Source organism: Oncorhynchus kisutch, linkage group LG3, assembly GCF_002021735.2.
Source record: "Oncorhynchus kisutch isolate 150728-3 linkage group LG3, Okis_V2, whole genome shotgun sequence".
Taxonomy (NCBI): Eukaryota; Metazoa; Chordata; class Actinopteri; order Salmoniformes; family Salmonidae; genus Oncorhynchus; species Oncorhynchus kisutch.
The window spans coordinates 72,128,587-72,148,561 of NC_034176.2; the positions used below are offsets into that span (position 1 = coordinate 72,128,587).

The 19,975-nt window shown below is 42.9% G+C and overlaps 2 protein-coding genes across 5 annotated transcripts in view; one reads left to right on the top strand and one right to left on the bottom strand.

Annotated features, from left to right (window-relative positions):
* Positions 1-14,196, top strand: part of tub (TUB bipartite transcription factor) — a 120,251-nt gene extending 106,055 nt beyond the window's left edge. For all 3 annotated transcript variants that reach the window (XM_031813696.1, XM_031813684.1, XM_031813691.1), the window contains 6 exons: positions 997-1,188; positions 1,660-1,772; positions 9,552-9,666; positions 10,142-10,240; positions 10,357-10,528; positions 11,533-14,196. In XM_031813696.1, coding sequence (XP_031669556.1) covers positions 997-1,188; positions 1,660-1,772; positions 9,552-9,666; positions 10,142-10,240; positions 10,357-10,528; positions 11,533-11,666 — 825 coding nt within the window. In that variant the 3' untranslated portion in view covers positions 11,667-14,196. The remainder of the gene's footprint in view (positions 1-996; positions 1,189-1,659; positions 1,773-9,551; positions 9,667-10,141; positions 10,241-10,356; positions 10,529-11,532) is intronic.
* On the bottom strand, positions 13,922-19,195 carry ric3a (RIC3 acetylcholine receptor chaperone a). 2 transcript variants are annotated; one of them, XM_031813714.1, is made up of 6 exons: positions 18,760-19,195; positions 17,936-18,171; positions 17,644-17,728; positions 16,744-16,834; positions 15,816-15,973; positions 13,922-15,600 (listed from the first exon to the last, which is right to left on the bottom strand). In XM_031813714.1, exons 1-6 carry the CDS (start codon positions 18,875-18,877, stop codon positions 14,975-14,977), a joined length of 1,314 nt encoding a protein of 437 aa, XP_031669574.1. In that variant the 5' UTR covers positions 18,878-19,195; the 3' UTR covers positions 13,922-14,974. The 2 variants fall into 2 exon arrangements, with proteins under 2 accessions (XP_031669574.1, XP_031669567.1); XM_031813707.1 differs by having other exon boundaries at positions 16,744-16,837.
* Between the last annotated feature and the right edge of the window lie 780 nt (positions 19,196-19,975).

Consider the following 19,975-nt stretch of genomic DNA (forward strand, 5'->3'; position numbering starts at 1 on the left):
TTTTGGGCTACATAATGCTCAACCTATTCCTCTTTTGTATCTGTATTATTGTCATTTGAACTGTAGTTTGTTGATGCATGGAAGCAGCCCAGACATCTTCTGATGTGAATAGTTTTACCTAATGGAAATGGGAGTTTTTTCCCTGGATCTCAGAACATAAGCAGTCTCATGAATCAATCTGAGAGGGGAAAGGGGAACTTTTGTATATCAAACTGCCTCTCCTAATCATGTCCTTGCTGAACTCTTTGGTAGCTGAATATAATATTCCTGTTGGAATGGCTTTTTATCATGCAGTTGACATACCCTGGCCCTTTGGCCCCCTGGCAGTTTTGAAATGCTATTTAATATACCCCCCTGAAAAGACAAATGACAGTCCACAAAATGGCAGGCTACTAAGTCTTAGGTTAGCTCTGGTATTTCTGACTTGTCATCATCTGTCATATGCTGAAATAACTGCTGGTTATTATTTGTATGAATATTTTAAACCTGCAGTAAATGTGGTGTGAGAACAGGCTGTTTTTCTCTGCTGTTTCCTCTCCTGCCGTCTGACTCAGAGGTAGAGCTAGTCAGAGGAGGCGGTGGGCTGTGTAGTCTCCTGTGGTTCGAGGAGGTTGAGGGGAAGTGACTCCTTAGTGTACTGTGGGCTTTAGAGAGGCACCTGACATCAGGAGTGACATTAGAAGCTACCCTGAGCACCTGACCATGTCACCTACCTGCTGAGACAGACTGTCTCTTACTATAAGTTTTTTTGTTAATCATGTCTCCTCGCTGCCTGGTCCATCCATGTGGATTTAACCCCCTGTTGAAACCCAGATGGCGTCTACACAGCCTCATGGTTTTAAACACAACGTGCTAATGTAGTTTCAGTCCCCAATGGATGTTTTATAATAACCATTACCGTTTTATAATGGAAGGGAAGCAGAACAGCCGTAGGTCCGGTAATCTGATGTTTTGAACATGGTGTGGGCTGATGGGCTGTCTATCTCTGTCCCTCAGGAGGCAGCCTCAGCATCCACCCCTCCCGTCAGTGAGCCGGCCATCGACGTGGACGACCTGGAAGAGTTCACCCTGAGACCAGCCCCTCAGGGGATCGCGGTGAAGTGCAGGATCACCAGAGACAAGAAGGGCATGGACCGAGGCATGTACCCTACCTACTACCTCCACCTGGAGAGGGAGGATGGGAAGAAGGTGAGTGTGGAGCAGAAGGATAAATACTTATCACACTGACAGAACCAAAATGTGACCCTTTAGGGCAGGGCTGTTCAATGTCGGTCCTGGATGGCCAAAAAACGACTGCTTGGCATCCTCTCCTTCTAATAAGGAACTGATTATAGACCTAGGACACCAGGTGAGTGCCAAAAAAAACTGAAGTGTTTCTGCCCTCCAGGACCAGAATTGAACAGCACTGCTTTGGGGCCACCATCCATCCTGACAGTACTTGGCCCTCTGCCTATGAACAAAAACTACATAAACTACACTATGAATTGGCACTACCAATCATCCGTGACAGGCTGTGAAAGGAGTCCATGCTTTGATTGTTTAGTGGAGCTGGTTAGATGAAGCTAATTTAGATGTTGCAGGCTCATGTCCCAGGGCTTATTGATGATGGTGTTGTTTCTGATGAAGTTGCTTTGCTAATTGGATTTGTTCTTGCCATAGGTGTTCCTGTTAGCTGGAAGGAAGAGAAAGAAGAGCAAAACATCTAATTACCTCATCTCCATCGATCCCACTGATCTGTCTCGAGGGGGGGAGAGTTTCATCGGGAAGCTGAGGTGAGTGAGTCTGCTGCTGTTTCTTCTGACCACTGGGCTGCAGCTGCCATTTTCACAATAAAGAGCCCATCGTTATGGGAAATCCAGATTACCTTCCAAGAAACTGTGGAAGATGGTTGTTTCTCTTTCAGACTGTAGGCCTATGGGCAGAGGTATTACAACAATGTAGAGTAGAGCAAGCTACTGAGTGCATGCTCATACTTCTCTGTCAACTCCATGGGATTCTCTAACCTTAAATATATTTAGCATGAAGGACGTTTGCCTTTTTGGAGTAGCTAAATAAATGAATGTGCTGTTTGATATATGCTGTGATGAATTGGGGGCTATGCAGGCCCACATCTGACTGATCTCTTGGAGAAGACAAAGTAATTGGATTCATTACTTCCGTTTGAGCGCTCATTGTTGGGATGAGGAAGCAACACCTGCGTGTTGGCGGCCAGGGTTGATTTAAAACAAGGACACAGAGACCCTGTGGGCACACGGGAGAGGGGAGAGGGGCACTGCTGCAGCCTACATTTTCAAATGACTACCTCATATCTGTACCTCACACATACAATTATCTGTAAGGTCCCTCTGTCGAGCAGTGATTTTCAAACACCGATTCAACCACAAAGACCAGGGAGGTTTTCCAATGCCTTGCAAAGAGGGGCACCTATTGGTAGATGGGGAAAAAGATGGGGAAAAAGCAGACATACAGTGGGGCGAAAAAGTATTTAGTCAGCCACCAATTGTGCAAGTTCTCCCACTTAAAAAGATGAGAGAGGCCTATAATTTTCATCATAGACACACTTCAACTATGACAGACAAAATGAGAAGGAAAAAAATACAGAAAATCACATTGTAGGATTTTTAATGAATTTATTTGCAAATTATGGTGAAAAATAAGGATTTGGTCACCTACAAACAAGCAAGATTTCTGGCTCTCACAGACCTGTAACTTCTTCTTTAAGAGGCTCCTCTGTCCTCCACTCGTTACCTGTATTAATGGCACCTGTTTGAACTTGTTATCAGTATAAAAGACACCTGTCCACAACCTCAAACAGTCACACTCCAAACTCCACTATGGCCAAGACCAAAGAGCTGTCAAAGGACACCAGAAACAAAATTGTAGACCTGCACCAGGCTGGGAAGGCTGAATCTACAATAGGTAAGCAGCTTGGTTTGAAGAAATCAACTGTGGGAGCAATTATTAGGAAATGGAAGACATACAAGACCACTGATAATCTCCCTCGATCTGGGGCTCCACGCAAGATCTCACCCCGTGGGGTCAAAATTATCACAAGAACGGTGAGCAAAAATCCCAGAACCACACGGGGGGACCTAGTGAATGACCTGCAGAGAGCTGGGACCAAAGTAACAAAGCCTACCATCAGTAACACACTACGCCGCCAGGGACTTAAATCCTGCAGTGCCAGACGTGTCCCCCTGCTTAAGCCAATACATGTCCAGGCCCGTCTGATGTTTGCTAGAGAGCATTTGGTTGATCCAGAAGAAGATTGGGAGAATGTCATATGGTCAGATGAAACCAAAATTTGGAGGACAAAGAATGCTGAGTTGCATCCAAAGAACACCATACCTACTGTGAAGCATGGGGGTGGAAACATCATGCTTTGGGGCTGTTTTTCTGCAAAGGGACCTGGACGACTGATCCGTGTAAAGGAAAGAATGAATGGGGCCATGTATCGTGAGATTTTGAGTGAAAACCTCCTTCCATCAGCAAGGGCATTGAAGATGAAATGTGGCTGGGTCTTTCAGCATGACAATGATCCCAAACACACCGCCCGGGCAACGAAGGAGTGGCTTCGTAAGAAGCATTTCAAGGTCCTGGAGTGGCCTAGCCAGTCTCCAGATCTCAACCCCATAGAAAATCTTTGGAGGGAGTTGAAGGTCCGTGTTACCCAGCAACAGCCCCAAAACATCACTGCTCTAGAGGAAATCTGCATGGAGGAATGGGCCAAAATACCAGCCACAGTGTGTGAAGACTTAGAGAAAACGTTTGACCTCTGTCATTGCCAACAAAGGGTATATAACAAAGTATTGAGATAAACTTTTGTTATTGACCAAATACTTATTTTCCACCATAATTTGCAAATAAATTCATTAAAAATCCTACAATGTGATTTTCTGGATTTTTTTTCTTCTCATTTTGTCTGTCATAGTTGAAGTGTACCTATGATGAAAATTACAGGCCTCTCTCATCTTTTTAAGTGGGAGAACTTGCACAATTGGTGGCCGACTAAATACTTTTCTGCCCCACTGTATCCTTTTGAGCCTGGTGAAATTATTAATTACACTTTGGCTGGTGTATTAATACACTGAGTCACTACAAAGATACATGCGTTCTTCCTAACTCGGTTGCCGGACAAGAAGGAAACCGCACATGGATTTCACCATGAGGCCAATGGTGACTTTAAAACAGTTACAGAAATGAATGGTTGTGATAGAACTCAGGATGGATCAACAACATTGTAGTTACTCGACAATACTAACTTAAATGACAGAGTGAAAAGAAGGAAGCCTGTACAGAATAAAAATATTCCAAAACATGCATCCTGTTTGCAGTAAAGAACTAAAGTAAAACAAGAAAATTGGCAAAGAAATGTACATTATGTCCTGAATACAAAGCGTTATGTTTGGGGCAAGTCCAACACAGCACATCACTGAGTACCACTCTTCATACTTTCAAGCATGGTGGTGGCTGAATCATTTTATGGGTATGCTTGTTATCGACAAGGACTAGGGAGACACTGGGAGACAAATTCACCTTACGGCAGGACAATAACCTACAACACAAGGCCAAATATACACACAGAGTTGCTTACCAAGACAACATTGAATGTTCCTGAGTGGCGTAGTTACAGTTTTGACTTAAATCGGGTTGAAAATCTGTGGCAAGACTTGAAAATGGCTGTCTAGCAATGATTAACAACCAACTTTAGCTTGAAGCCTTTTTTTTTAATGTGCAAATATTGTATAATCCAGGTGTGCAAATCTCATAGAGATTTACCCAGAAAGACTCACAGCTGTAATCACTGCCAAAGGTGATTCTAACAGGTATTGACTCAGGGGTGTGAATACTTATGTTAATTAGATATTTCTGTATTTTATTTGCAAAAAAATCTGAAAACATTTTTACTTTGACATCAAATCAAATGTATTTATATAGCCCTTCGTACATCATACGAAGAAGAAACCTAGAGAGGAACCAGGCTATGAGGGGTGGCCAGTCCTCTTCTGGCTGTGCCGGGTGGAGATCATGGGGTATTGTGTGTAGATGGGTGAGAAAGAAAGATAAACAAAACAAAATATGGAGTAAGTAAAGGGGTATGAGTACGTACTTTCTGTGACCAGAATTCACTGCGAGGGCTTATGTCAAATTTAACAGATTTGTTTTCTAATGAGCTCTTTTTATGCCCATTCAGGATCGTTCACACGCTCTTAAGACTTAGCCCCACCCATCTCTTTTCACAGAATTTACATGTAAACTCAAGGACAGCAATCCTCACCATGGTTGACCCTCCATTATCTCAACCAATCATGGCTAGCAAGGAAGGATCCTGTCAGTCTTATTTTTTATTTTTTTATTTAACCTTTATAGGCAAGTCAGTTAAGAACAAATTCTATATAGCTCAGGGCTTTCTCCATAATCAACATATTTACGGCTCCCGTACAAGTTTTTGATTAAGGCACATGATTAAGGCACAAGTTCACATGTTCAAAGGGCATTTGTGCAAAAAAACTCTACAAATATATTAAAACGGCCCTGCTGTGAAGTAGGAACTAGCCTCAAATGCCCCCGATCCTGTAACCAGTCACATATTGTCTGGGCCTGTCTGTCTGTGTTAGTATAGAATAGTGCCGGGGCTCCAGGCTTTGATTTCCAGGAAGGCAGTGACATCAGGGCTCCTTAGAGATAGCATCAGCTCTGCCACAGCACAGTGGCTCCACAGAGAGAGCCCCCCAGGTAGTCTAATCAAACATGGCTTGGCCACGCGCTTCATTAATCTGGTGTACTGGCTGCTTCTGCTGGTCGATAGGCTGCGCTCCCCTCCACGCCTCTTGTCCCTCTCGGTCCTCACGCCTCTATCACCACAGTAACACTTGACTGATGGAGAGCTGGATTGAGAAGAGCAGCTGACCTTTCACCTGCCACTTGTGAGAGTCATGGGCAGGCCGCATAAATGAGCTCCTGACTTTTCAATTGACCTTTAAGAGCCGTCCAATCTGCCATTAGGGGCTCCAGTTGTGATTGAGGTAAAGGGATTAACAGAGATATGAGCCACTATTCAACCTAGCTGTGCAGACATCTCATCTAACCCTTCTCCAACTGTTTATAGCCATACAATTATTTTATTTTTTTTACATTTTATTTCACCTTTATTTAACCAGGTAGGCTAGTTGAGAACAAGTTCTCATTTGCAACTGCGACCTGGCCAAGATAAAGCATAGCAGTGTGAACAGACAACACAGAGTTACACATGGAGTAAACAATTAACAAGTCAATAACACAGTAGGAAAAAAAGAGAGTCTATATACATTGTGTGCAAAAGGCATGAGGAGGTAGACGAAAAATTACAATTTTGCAGATTAACACTGGAGTGATAAATGATCAGATGGTCATGTACAGGTAGAGATATTGGTGAGCAGAAAAGTAAATAAATAAAAACAGTATGGGGATGAGGACTACAGCTCGGCATTCAACACCATAGTACACCATAGTACCATAGTACTAACACCATAGTACACCATAGTACCCTCCAAGCTCGTCATCAAGCTCGAGACCCTAGGTCTCGACCCCGCCCTGTGCAACTGGGTACTGGACTTCCTGATGGGCCGCCCCCAGGTGGTGAGGGTAGGCAACAACATCTCCTCCCCGCTGATCCTCAACACTGGGGCCCCACAAGGGTGCGTTCTGAGCCCTCTCCTGTACTCCCTGTTTACCCACGACTGCGTGGCCACGCACGCCTCCAACTCAATCATCAAGTTTACGGACGACACAACAGTGGTAGGCTTGATTACCAACAACGACGAGACGGCCTACAGGGAGGAGGTGAGGGCCCTCGGAGTGTGGTGTCAGGAAAATAACCTCACACTCAACGTCAACAAAACTAAGGAGATGATTGTGGACTTCAGGAAACAGCAGAGGGAACACCCCCCTATCCACATCGATGGAACAGTAGTGGAGAGGGTAGCAAGTTTTAAGTTCCTTGGCATACACATCACAGACAAACTGAATTGGTCCACTCACACAGACAGCATCGTGAAGAAGGCGCAGCAGCGCCTCTTCAACCTCAGGAGGCTGAAGAAATTCGGCTTGTCACCAAAAGCACTCACAAACTTCTACAGATGCACAATCGAGAGCATCCTGGCGGGCTGTATCACCGCCTGGTATGGCAACTGCACCGCCCTCAACCGTAAGGCTCTCCAGAGGGTAGTGAGGTCTGCACAACGCATCACCGGGGGCAAACTACCTGCCCTCCAGGACACCTACACCACCCGATGCTACAGGAAGGCCATAAAGATCATCAAGAACATCAACCACCCGAGCCACTGCCTGTTCACCCCGCTGTCATCCAGAAGGCGAGGTCAGTACAGGTGCATCAAAGCTGGGACCGAGAGACTGAAAAACAGCTTCTATCTCAAGGCCATCAGACTGTTAAACAGCCACCACTAACATTGAGTGGCTGCTGCCAACACACTGTCAATGACACTGACTCAACTCCAGCCACTTTAATAATGGGAATTGATGGGAAATGATGTAAATATATCACTAGCCACTTTAAACAATGCTACCTTATATAATGTTACTTACCCTACATTATTAATCTCATATGCATACGTATATACTGTACTCTATATCATCGACTGCATCCTTATGTAATACATGTATCACTAGCCACTTTAACTATGCCACTTTGTTTACATACTCATCTCATATGTTATACTGTACTCGATATCATCTACTGTATCTTGCCTATGCTGCTCTGTACCATCACTCATTCATATATCCTTATGTACATATTCTTTATCCCCCTACACTTGTGTGTGTATAAGACAGTAGTTTTTTTGGAATTGTTAGTTAGATTACTTGTTCGTTATTACTGCATTGTCGGAACTAGAACTACACTCGCATTAACATCTGCTAACCATGTGTATGTGACAAATAAAATTTGATTTGATTTGAGGTAGGTAAAAATGGGTGGGCTATTTACCGATAGACTATGTACAGCTGCAGCGATCGGTTAGCTGCTCAGATAGCAGATGTTTGAAGTTGGTGAGAGAGATAAGTCTCCAACTTCAGCGATTTTTGCAATTCGTTCCAGTCACAGGCAGCAGAGAACTGGAACGAAAGGCGGCCAAATGAGGTGTTGGCTTTAGGGATGATCAGTGAGATACACCTGCTGGAGCGCGTGCTACGGGTGGGTGTTGCCATCGTGACCAGTGAACTGAGATACGGCGGAGCTTTACCTAGCATGGACTTGTAGATGACCTGGAGCCAGTGGGTCTGGCGACGAATATGTAGCGAGGGCCAGCCGACTAGAGCATACAGGTCACAGTGGTGGGTGGTATAAGGTGCTTTAGTGACAAAACGGATGGCACTGTGATAAACTGCATCCAGTTTGCTGAGTAGAGTGTTGGAAGCAATTTTGTAGATGACATCGCCAAAGTCGAGGATCGGTAGGATAGTCAGTTTTACTAGGGTAAGTTTGGCGGCGTGAGTGAAGGAGGCTTTGTTGCGGAATAGAAAGCCGACTCTAGATTTGATTTTCGATTGGAGATGTTTGATATGGAAGGAGAGTTTACGGTCTAGCCAGACACCTAGGTACTTATAGATGTCCACATATTCTAGGTCGGAACCATCCAGGGTGGTGATGCTAGTCGGGCGTGCGGGTGCAGGCAGCAAACGGTTAAAAAGCATGCATTTGGTTTTACTAGCGTTTAAGAGCAGTTGGAGGCCACGGAAGGAGTGTTATATGGCATTGTAGCTCGTTTGGAGGTTAGATAGCACAGTGTCCAAGGACGGGCCGGAAGTATATAGAATGGCGTCGTCTGCGTAGAGGTGGATCAGGGAATCGCCCGCAGCAAGAGCAACATCATTGATATATACAGAGAAAAGAGTCGGCCCGAGAATTGAACCCTGTGGCACCCCCATAGAGACTGCCAGAGGACCGGACAGCATGCCCTCCGATTTGACACACTGAACTCTGTCTGCAAAGTAGTTGGTGAACCAGGCAAGGCAGTCATCAGAAAAACCGAGGCTACTGAGTCTGCCGATAAGAATATGGTGATTGACAGAGTCGAAAGCCTTGGCAAGGTCGATGAAGATGGCTGCACAGTACTGTCTTTTATTTTGACAGCTAATAATGAAATAATGCTGTTTTAATTCATAAATTCTATTTACAATGGCAATAGTATAAATACCACGATTGCATGTACTGTAAGATATGATAAATACTAATTGTAATTTGAAATAATGAGATGGTGACTTTTGATGATAGAGTCATTAAAGACAATGATGTTGATGATGATGATGATGTAAACCATTAACATTGATTGCGCATCATGGGCTGGATACAAATCTATTGTTTTCTTAAGGTTGATTAGCGGAGCCTTTTTCCTACTCATTGAGTCTGATGGTAGGATGGGCTCAAGGAGGTGGCTGATTAGGGATAATGGCCACTGCCTTCATCTGTCTCAATGGCTCCTTGTCCCTTTAGTATGGCATGGCATACTCTCCCAGTCCCTCTGTATCCTCAGTGTGTTTTCTCTTCTCTACAGGTCCAACCTCATGGGAACCAAGTTTACAGTGTATGACAGTGGACAGAACCCTGGGAAGACAACCTCCAGCCTAGAGGCTACTAACCTGCGGCAGGAGCTGGCAGCTGTCTGCTATGTGAGTCCTCCTGTTGTCTATTACCCAGATACAAACAGGCAAACATTGAGTTACTCTCAGGCCCATAGCTAATTAACGTTGTCTTAGTCTGGGGGAGACATGGACGTGTCAGACACAAATAAGAGAGGAGAGGCAAGCAAGGTCAAATACATACAGAGACCGCACACAGAGCACTACTCTCAGGCATTAGGACCAGCCCCCGTAGCCCCTTAATAACAGTGCCTTCATCTGGGAAGACATCAGTGTGTCAGACACAAATAATAGCAAATAAAAGATAAGAGGCTAACCTGGATGAATACATACAATATCGTGGGGTTAGTAGGCAAAGCAACAGAGCATTAGTGTTGGAACAGGGGGACACCTGGTGCTCACAATTTTAATGGCAACGGTTTTGACCTGATACATTATCAACGAGGACTCATACTGTGGTTGACAGACTGGACCATAATATAAGTCCACTATACTTATTTTTCAGGAAACCAATGTTTTAGGGTTCAAAGGACCTCGTAAAATGAGTGTCATCATTCCTGGAATGAACATGGACCATGAGAGAGTTGCCATCTGCCCACGGAATGTAAGTCAAAGAAAATATTCCTCAATGTAGGAAGACTATGTTAGGGACTGGTGGTGTGGTTTCAGTTGGTTGCCCTGAGTAATGGTTTACCTGTCTGACTTATTCTCGCTACTCAGGACCATGAGTCTTTACTGGCGCGGTGGCAGAACAAGAGCACAGAGAGCGTGATCGAGCTTCACAACAAGACCCCCGTGTGGAACGACGACACTCAGTCCTACGTTCTCAACTTCCACGGCAGAGTCACTCAGGCCTCAGTCAAGAATTTCCAGATCATCCACGACAATGACCGTGAGCTCTCCAGATTCTTACTGCCTCCATGTCATATACTTTGTGCATCCTATTCCCTACTGATGAAAAAGTGGTGCACTATATAGGGCAGAGATGGGAAACCGGCGGCGCGGCCCCCCTTTTGAAGGCCCTCTGATCAGTCGGGGTCTCAACTTACTGTTGCAAGTTAGAATAGTAGAATACACAAGGTGTCATTTTGAAATGTGGTTGTGCATCAGCAGTTTTTCTCTTCTTATGTCAGTCACTGATAGTCAGTCAATTACTCCATGTCCCCAATTTTTTTTTGATTGCTAAGTCAGTTTTGCGGCCAGCTATTGAATTATCAGCTGGAGGGCCCGCATTGATTTTGTTAGTCAGTCTCACTCAGATATCATATTAAAAACTGTAAACATTTCTCCCCACCCTATGGCAAACTGTGTAAAATTGCAGGAAATTAGCTGTAAAGCGGCTAATTTTCCTCTCCGCCCCATGGCAAAATATGTAGAATACTAGCAAACTTGCTTTAAAACTGCAACACTTTTTCTACAGCCAATGGCAATGTGTAGAATTGCATGAAATGAACTATAACATGTAAAAATTATCTATTTTGTGGCCCCCAACCCCATCGAAATTGTCCATCCATGATATAGGGAATAGGGTGCCATTTGGTATGCAGACAAAGTACAGAGCACAGTGCAAAGATAGCAGCAGGCCTGCGAGCATTAACACACACACTAATCTCTCATGTTATCCTATATTTATGTCATTGTCTGAATCTGAATCTGGCATACAGGTTTTTATTCAGCATATTTTTACTTATTCAAGAAACATCTTTTCACTCCCTTCTTTTAAAGTGATATTTTTTAAGTCTGCACCTGCTTTAACATCTGCTAATCTGTGTACGCCAAATAAATCAAACAAACTTTTATTTAAGTAATGATAGTTTATATTGTTTTACTTAACTAGAAACCCACATTTATCAAGTTATCACTTCTTTGTTTTCTGTTTCTTCCTCACCCCTTTAGCGGACTACATTGTGATGCAGTTTGGGCGGGTTGCGGAGGATGTATTCACCATGGACTATAACTACCCTATGTGTGCCCTCCAAGCCTTCGCCATTGCTCTCTCCAGCTTTGACAGCAAGCTGGCCTGTGAGTAGGAGCCACCCTCAGTCCTTTCCCTCCTGAGAAGCTACCTGCTCCAAACTGAAGGCCTACTCATGGGCCTCCATTAGTCAATCAGTCCCCTCACCAAGGGCTTCAGTTAATCCCGGGTCATCATGGGGACCCAACACTGTCCAAGAATCCCCCCTGGAATTTGCTTAAGCCGAGGATGGTGTGGAGGCACAAACTGTCTGCAAGTGTGTCTGTGAGTGTGTGTATGTGTTCTGGTGCTCCTTAGGAACCCTTCCAGCATCTATTCTCGATAAGGATATGTCTATCAGTGGACAGGAAAAGCACAAAGACTAATCCACTCTTGCATCTTAAGGCTCATTTTAATAGATCATGTTTTAAATTAAATATGTAACAATGAATCCTCTTACTTTATGTATCCGTTGTGGAATTCTAACATTTATTTAATCATTAATTAGTTTTCAATTAATAACAATTACAAAAACTGTTCATCTTCATGTTGAATTGGTTGAATGAGTTTCATTGTAGTAATTAACCCCCACATGCCATCTTTAACTTATTCAATATTGGACTGGAAACCATTAGGTTACACATTAGCAGCCAATCAAGATTGAAAACATAATTCAAGATAAAGCTCCTAACAAATAACACTTTAACTTCATAACTGTCACTAATATTACTCATTTGAACATCACATAACATTCACATCCATGTATGTGTTTATATTGTTATTTATGTATTCATACATATCATGACACAGGTAACTGCCAAAATAAAGGAAACACCAACATAAAGCATCTTAACAAGGGGTTGGGTTACCACGAGCTGCCAGAACAGCTTCAAAGCACCTTGATATAGATTCTACAAGTATCTGGAACTATACTGGAGGGATGCGACACCATTCTTCCATGAGAAATTCCATTGTTTTATGTTTTGTTTATGGTGGTAGAAAACGCTGTCTCAGGCGCCACTCCAGAATCTCCCATAAGTGTTCAATTGGGTTGAGATCTGGTGACCCCCATGCTCCTTTGAGACCCCTCTTTCAGATAAACTGAGATCTCTTCTAGCCATGGTAGCCAAAATAATGGGTAACTGGGCATTTTATACATGACCCTAAGAATGATGGGATGTTAATTTCTTAATTAACTAAGGAACCACACCTGTGTGGAAGCACCTGCTTTCAATATACTTTGTAGCCCTCATTTACTCGTGCTTTCTTTATTCTGGCAGTTACCTGTATGTTGTTCTTAAGTGTGTCAATATCATTAGTTTACACTCATTGAATCTTTGTTTTTGAGCTTGAAGCACACAACTTGATTGAAGGGAATATCTGTCATACCTACACATAGGATAAAAACAGATGGTTAATCAATTGGACATGAACAGACCAGGTCAAATCAAGGGCATGACACACAGTCTGTGCATCTTGTAAAACATCATATCACACGATCAAGTATGAGAATGTATAGGATGGTGCACTTTAACAACGTTGTATGTGAAATAGCTGTACATATTGTGCCTTTGGAGAAAAAAAATCTAATTTTATGCTTTATCAGATGTTCTTCTCTTTCTGGGACGGGACTTTGTAATGCACCTGACCTGTCTGAGCCTGGGCGTCTTTGTTCTGCCTGCTTCCTCTCCCACCCTCTACTAGAAAAACACTTATTGAGGTGATGGGATTTGGTCCCTTTTCTATTTGGTTACATCTGATTGTAATTTTCAGATGATGAAGTCACTAAAGTCAGGGTGTTTTATATGCCCCTACTGTAAATTCTCAACTCCCTGAATAAAATATGATTTACTAATTTGTCCCCAGGAATCTTAACAAATTATATTCAGTAATATAATGTACAGAATCTTGTATTGGCACAAGACCATGGGCATTTTGGTTTGCAGATGCACTCATGTCTTCATCTGACATTATCAGATGAAGGTTATCAGTTCATACGTTATCAGAGACCAAACCCCTCAGATATGGCAAGGATAGTAGCAGGCCTGCGTGTATTAACACACATACTAATCTCTCATGTTATCCTATTGATTTTTATTCTCCATATTTTTAGTTATTCAATTATCTTAACAGTCACTTCTTTTAAAAATATTTTTTGGGGGGACTTTATTGAACAGAGAGGATGACAGTGGGGAAAGATAGAGGTTGTGTCAAAGGGCAGTAGGATGGATTCAAACCTATGCTGATAATGTAGAAATGTGCTGGATTCTGCAGCATGACCACCTGGCCACTCTCCACATTTTGAGAGGCAAAAACATTTCACAAAATATATGAAACTATTTTATATTTTATGGATATTAACTGTAAAATGAAGGCAAACAATCTCCGAGGCAGCTCAATGCAAGTTATGAAAAAGGGTCTTTAATCAACCATGATATTCCTGTTTCTTAGTGATGTGTTCTAACTCTTCTGAATTTTTAGGCAAACTGCTGAGATCCTTGCAGAAAAAATACTGTGCTTTTCATATCAAGTTTCTTTGTGTCCAAGAAACAAGGCCCTTTCATTCTGAGTGTGTATAGTATTGGTTCACTGTAATGTAAAATGTGTACATTGTTCAATATACAGTGTTTGTAAACACACAGTTCTGATTATGAAAAAAATAAAACTCCAATGAGTCAAACCTGTCATTAGTCAAACAAGTCACATGCACCCACAGCACTATGTATACTCACATATACTCATGTATACTCTGACTGAACCCCTGAGATGTGTATGAAGTGATGATATGGTCATAGAAGGACAATAGACTGCTAGGACAGTGGACAGTGTCCGAGGACAGTGGTAGTACAGTGTATTCAACAGGAAAACAGGAGATTCAGATCCAACTCATGGACAATTCATTTTTTATTACGGATACATTCTGGGCTTAATAGTTGCTGGTTTGAATTTTTATATTACCTTTTAATAGAATGTCCACTTTTAATAGATTTGAGATACAAAAGCTGGATTTAAATGAGTAAACAGAGGTAGATTATTAATGTGGGTCCTGCTCTCTCTGTTTACAATCTATCCCAGAGGATACCAGGGTCTACAATGCTTGACTGCCATATTAGAATAAGGTTAGAGTCAGATAGTTTGATGTCTGTCATCAAAGGACATGGTGAATTGTAGGTAAATGGTTTTCTTTAAAGCAGCATGAATATTAGGGTATTAGGTAGGATCACAAAATTCACCCATTCATCTTGTCTTGGGACGCAAGGAGACAGGATAGAAAACGGGGATTTGCATAAGGAGAGGTACATTCTTGGGAATATTCAAAACACTCAGTAAGGTAAAAGGGCTAGGGAGTTTATGATGAGCTAGTTTCCTTATTGACTCTGCCCACTATGTCTCTCTCCTGTTCCTCATCCTGAGAAAACTCCCAATCCCCAGCTCCCCAGCCATATCTGGTGGGGCGAAGCTGTCTGTCTCTTCAGACTGAGACAGTAGAATGTACTCTTCTTCTTCTGCTTCTGCCTCTGGATTACTACAGACATCACAACTAAAACGGAGAGCCTCTGCCTCCATCAGTGGGTCTTCTTCATCACCTACTTCTTCCTCTGTCTCATCCACTTGCTCCTCTTCCTCCTCCTTCTCTTCTTCAACTTCCTCATCCTCTTCTTCCTTCTCCTCCTCTTTCACCTCTTCATACCTATATTCATAGACCGTATCCTGCTTAGGGTAGTGAAACACATCTTTGTGATCGCTGAATCTGATTTGCTTTTTTACTCTGCTGGGACTACTACTCTTTTCTTCCAATCCTCCTTCAAGTGGCGGGGGCAGGCAGACCTGCAACTCCTCCTCCTCCGTGTCATCCTCCTCCTCCTCATCTACCACCTCCTCAGCCAGGGCCTCAGCAGTGGGTATCTCTGAGTCAGCAGCAGGCTCCACCTGGATGGTGATGGGGTCATAACTGCTGCTGCGTCTGCCACCGGGCTCCTCATACTGGGGGTAGGTCTCCTCAGGGTAGCCTGGAGAGAGACAGACAGACATGGAATTACAGGGACACTACCAGAGGGGACAATCATAATATCAACTGTCTCGGACAGTCTTACTTACCTTTTCCACTTAACCTATGTCATAGTTCTACAGAAGTACAGTAAATAATACTCAAAGCCTCGTGAATATTATTTTCTGTGTGGTGAGTGACTAAGAGGAGCCTTCCTGCTGTGTTGTGTTAACCTACCCTCCCAGTCAGCTGTGTAGGGCACCATCTCAGCCTCCATCTCAGGTGTGGCCCCCTCCATCAGTCGTACCTCCTGCATCACCCGGCTGATCTTGCTCAGCTTCCGCAGTAACTTCTCCTCCTGCTTTGATGCTCTTCTAACCTTGCTGCTAGTCCTGCTGCATGCCACCAGAGAGCAGCAGAGAGGAGGGGAAAGAAAAGGGGCCTCAATACCAATGCAGTCCTTCTCCCATTCATACCACAGTGCTTTCATTCTGATCAATCGTTATCTATAGCCTGGAGATGATTCATTTCTGCTTTGCTCATGATAACATTTTTTGCCTTCCTGCAACACTTTCACAGATTACAAATGGTATGTCAAACACATTTTAATGGAGTTGCTAAACACTGCCTCTAGGATGAGCAATATTAAGAAGTTATTGTGAAGAGGTGAACAATGGCATGCAGAAATTAGTAATAGAGAGAAGTTAATAGCTGAGATTTGTCCTGAAAGGAGTTATGTCTCAAAGTATTGGAAATCTACTCCAGTATTGGGTGAAAAGGAAGAGACACTAATTGCACGTTATTGATCTAATATACCCCTTTATTAAGAAAGATCAGAGTGAATATTGTTATGTTATTGGAGATCGAATATTCACCTTCCATGGATGGTGGCCCCAATCTCTGTGTAAAACAGGAGGCTTTTAAATGTACATGCTTTCCTTCAAGTTGCATCAAATACATTCTTCATGAAGTACAAAATATACACTTGCATGAAAAGGCACATGAGCAAAGGAATACCTGAATATGGGAGAGTTAATCAAAGAATTTGCCCTTTCATTTTTGTGGCGTACACCCTGATTTATCCCTGAAATGGAGTCATTTATTTGGCTCATCTTAGATCTGGGCTGTGATAAGTGGTGTGCAAATGGAAATATGGGATGTTTACCTGTCAGGAGTGCTGCTCCTTCTGGAGATGATTCTCTCCATCACTCTCTCTGTCTCCAGCAGCTTCTCCTGAAGCTGGGCCAGCTCATCATCTGCTGGGAGGGAAACATGGCAGTCAGGGATGTAAAGAGCAAACTCACGCACGCGCACACACCATATCTAGAGTTGCTTTCCAATGTTGCAGAAAGCCTTGAGATTCAACATTCACTCTGTACGTTCAGTACTACACATTCAATACTCAGCATTCATTTGAATCAACCATGGTGACTCAATGTTTCTTAATTATGGAAGGTGAGAGTGGCATTGACACATAGGACATGAATATATTTCTATGCTGTCCCTGTCACATTGTCCCCCACCCCCTTGGCATTCATTTGATGAATGGAGCTAAACCTCTTAGTGCTGATCCAAAATACATGCAGTTAATTGGTATTAGACACTGTTGGGCTGAAACAACATTACTTCTCATTGCTAATCCAGGTCTAACAAAGGCAGGGAACAAAGCTCCCTGTAAATTGGGCAGGATCCTAATCTACCTTATCACGGAGTTGCTTAAATTGCAGCTACTGATACATTCTGCAGGGGCCCTGACAAATGGAACGATCAAAACAATGAAACAATGAGGAAGTTGATTGAAAATAAGCCCTCAAAGTCATGAAAGAGGTGACTGTTAGAGAGGAGCTCATTTGTCAGATGACATTTCTCCTCGCAGGGTGTGCTATATCCTGCATTAGTCTTTCATCAGGGTGAATCATAATGGACTGTAGAACCTAAATGGTGTGTGTGTGTTAGGGAGGTCAGGACTCTTATCAACTGCACTATGAGATAAAAGGCACATCATATACATCATCGTGTCATTCACAATGGCCTAGCTATTAATGATGTGATGCGGTCTACTTACTCCTCTTCTTCTGCCAAGCTTCAGATGACATTGTAGGAAATCGGCATACCAGTTTAGTAATTTTTCCTTTAGGCCTAGTTGTCATCTGTGAATACAACAATGCATTTATGGTATGCACACCTTGTAATGTACTGGATGCACTGGACTCCTAGCTAGTATAGGTATTACATGGATGCTGTCAAAAACTGTAATAAAGTCTACATCCCTGCCTGCATGTATGATAACACCCCTTCTAAATAGTTTGTCTATCCATTTGACTGTGCCAGTCTAGGGTGGACATTGTGCAGCTTACCTTAAATATGATGAAGAGGATGTAGAGTAGGATTCCAAATCCGTAGATGGGAATGGCCTGGCTGATCAGATTGGATTTAGTGGCTCCTCGGATCTGAAGTGTGCCCATGCCTTTGGCTTTAGCCAGGATCTCAGGGCTGTGGGGCCCAGAGCCATGAGTCCCCTCCATCCACTGTCCGAGGCCCTCCTCTGGCATCTGTAGGCGATGCATCATGGGAGGATAATACCCAGGACCAACTAGGAATGAGAGCAGAGAGCACTGATCAACACACTAGGAAGAAGCCTGCAGCGTTCAATGGTATGCAAGTGGAACATTGCTCAGTATAGATGTTTGATATGAATGATGGATTAATCAATTTACTGAACACAACACTGAACCCAGCACACCTCTGACAGATATAATAGGGGTGAGGGATACAGTATAATATATTATGGAGAGATGGTCACAATGAAGAACAGGAAAAACAAGACATAACAAATTACAATGACTTTATTTGAGTGGTGTGGGAGTTCATAAAACTGGCAAGGGCAATGAGGAGTAGAACACAGAGGATAACCTTCTAGACTAAATATATGCATACACCCTGATGATAACAAAATTGTAGGCTATAATAACTTGCAGTTGTAGGCTATTGGTAAAAAGCATAGACATTTGAAATGCTGTGTTCGATAGTTCCATGCAGTTACGTATTATACATTATCTAGCTTTGCTGGCAGGTTTGCAGATGGCTAGAACGATATGCAAAATATGGAATTATCTTCCAAGCATCAAAGCCGAGCTGCACATCAACAAGAGAACGGATCAGTGATAAGCTGCTGCCTTACCCTCGGGCTGCCCTACATCCTTCTTCCCTCTCGGTAAAAGCATTTTGGGAAGGAATAACGAAACACAGAGGACAGAGCAGGAAATCAGAGTAACCTTCTGCAGAGTAGTCATCGACATTTTGTCACATATAAACTGTCCCAGAGAAAGTAGAGAAAGGAGTATCTCTGGCTGTACATTAAGCCTCTGGTCGTCACTAGTTACCACAACCACAAAGTCATAATTATGGCTACACCTCGCCCATTACTAACATTTTTCTTCTTAAAATCTGATTTGAAACCTAACCTTAACCACACTGCTAACCTTACGCCTAACCGTAAATTTAGCCCAAAAGTCGAATTTTTACGATATCGTCCATTTTCGACTCGGTAGCTGTGGTAACTAGTGGAAACGCTAAACCTCCTGCATCCTTCCAGATTTTACAGCTCGACGGAAGTGACCTATTTTTGTTTTGGCTTTGTGATTGGTGTATTTTGATGCAGTTTACAGTAGTCATGGCTAGAAGGCATCCATCTTTTGTCAAATTAACGTCAGATTTTACATTTCGTAGCAGGTTAGGAGATAGTGGAAACGCTAAACCTCCTGCATCCTTCCAGATTTTACAGCTCGACGGAAGTGACCTATTTTTGTTTTGGCTTTGTGATTGGTGTATTTTGATGCAGTTTACAGTGGTCATGGCTAGAAGGCATCCATCTTTTGTCAAATTAACGTCAGATTTTACATTTCGTAGCAGGTTAGGAGAATTTACGCAGCAGATTAAGATTAGGAAAAGGGTTAGCTAAAATGCTAATAATATATACTTTGGTCGTTCATTTGACAAATACTTTATTCTATCTAGCAATTCCTGCTTGCAGTCTCATCCACGAGAGTCATCATCCGCGGCCCAACAAAGTATGCCCTACCGTGTAATTCTCAAGATATCCATCAGATGGCAGTGCAGGTTTAGCTATTGGAAAGGAACGCTACCGCTACCTCGCTCTCCAACCAAGGTGAGCCACGAATTGAGGAGCAAATACAATTGGTCAGATTTATGCAACTAATTTACCAATCACATTATGTTTTGATTTGTATTCGAAACGTGATTGGTCCATGAACCCACAGGAGGCCATTTGAAAGGTATAAAAGCATCCTTCATTTTGTTGATCTGTAATCTAATTATAATGTAGGCTCATCAATGTGGGTTGAGCAATAGGAGGACAGGCTCATTATAATGTCTGT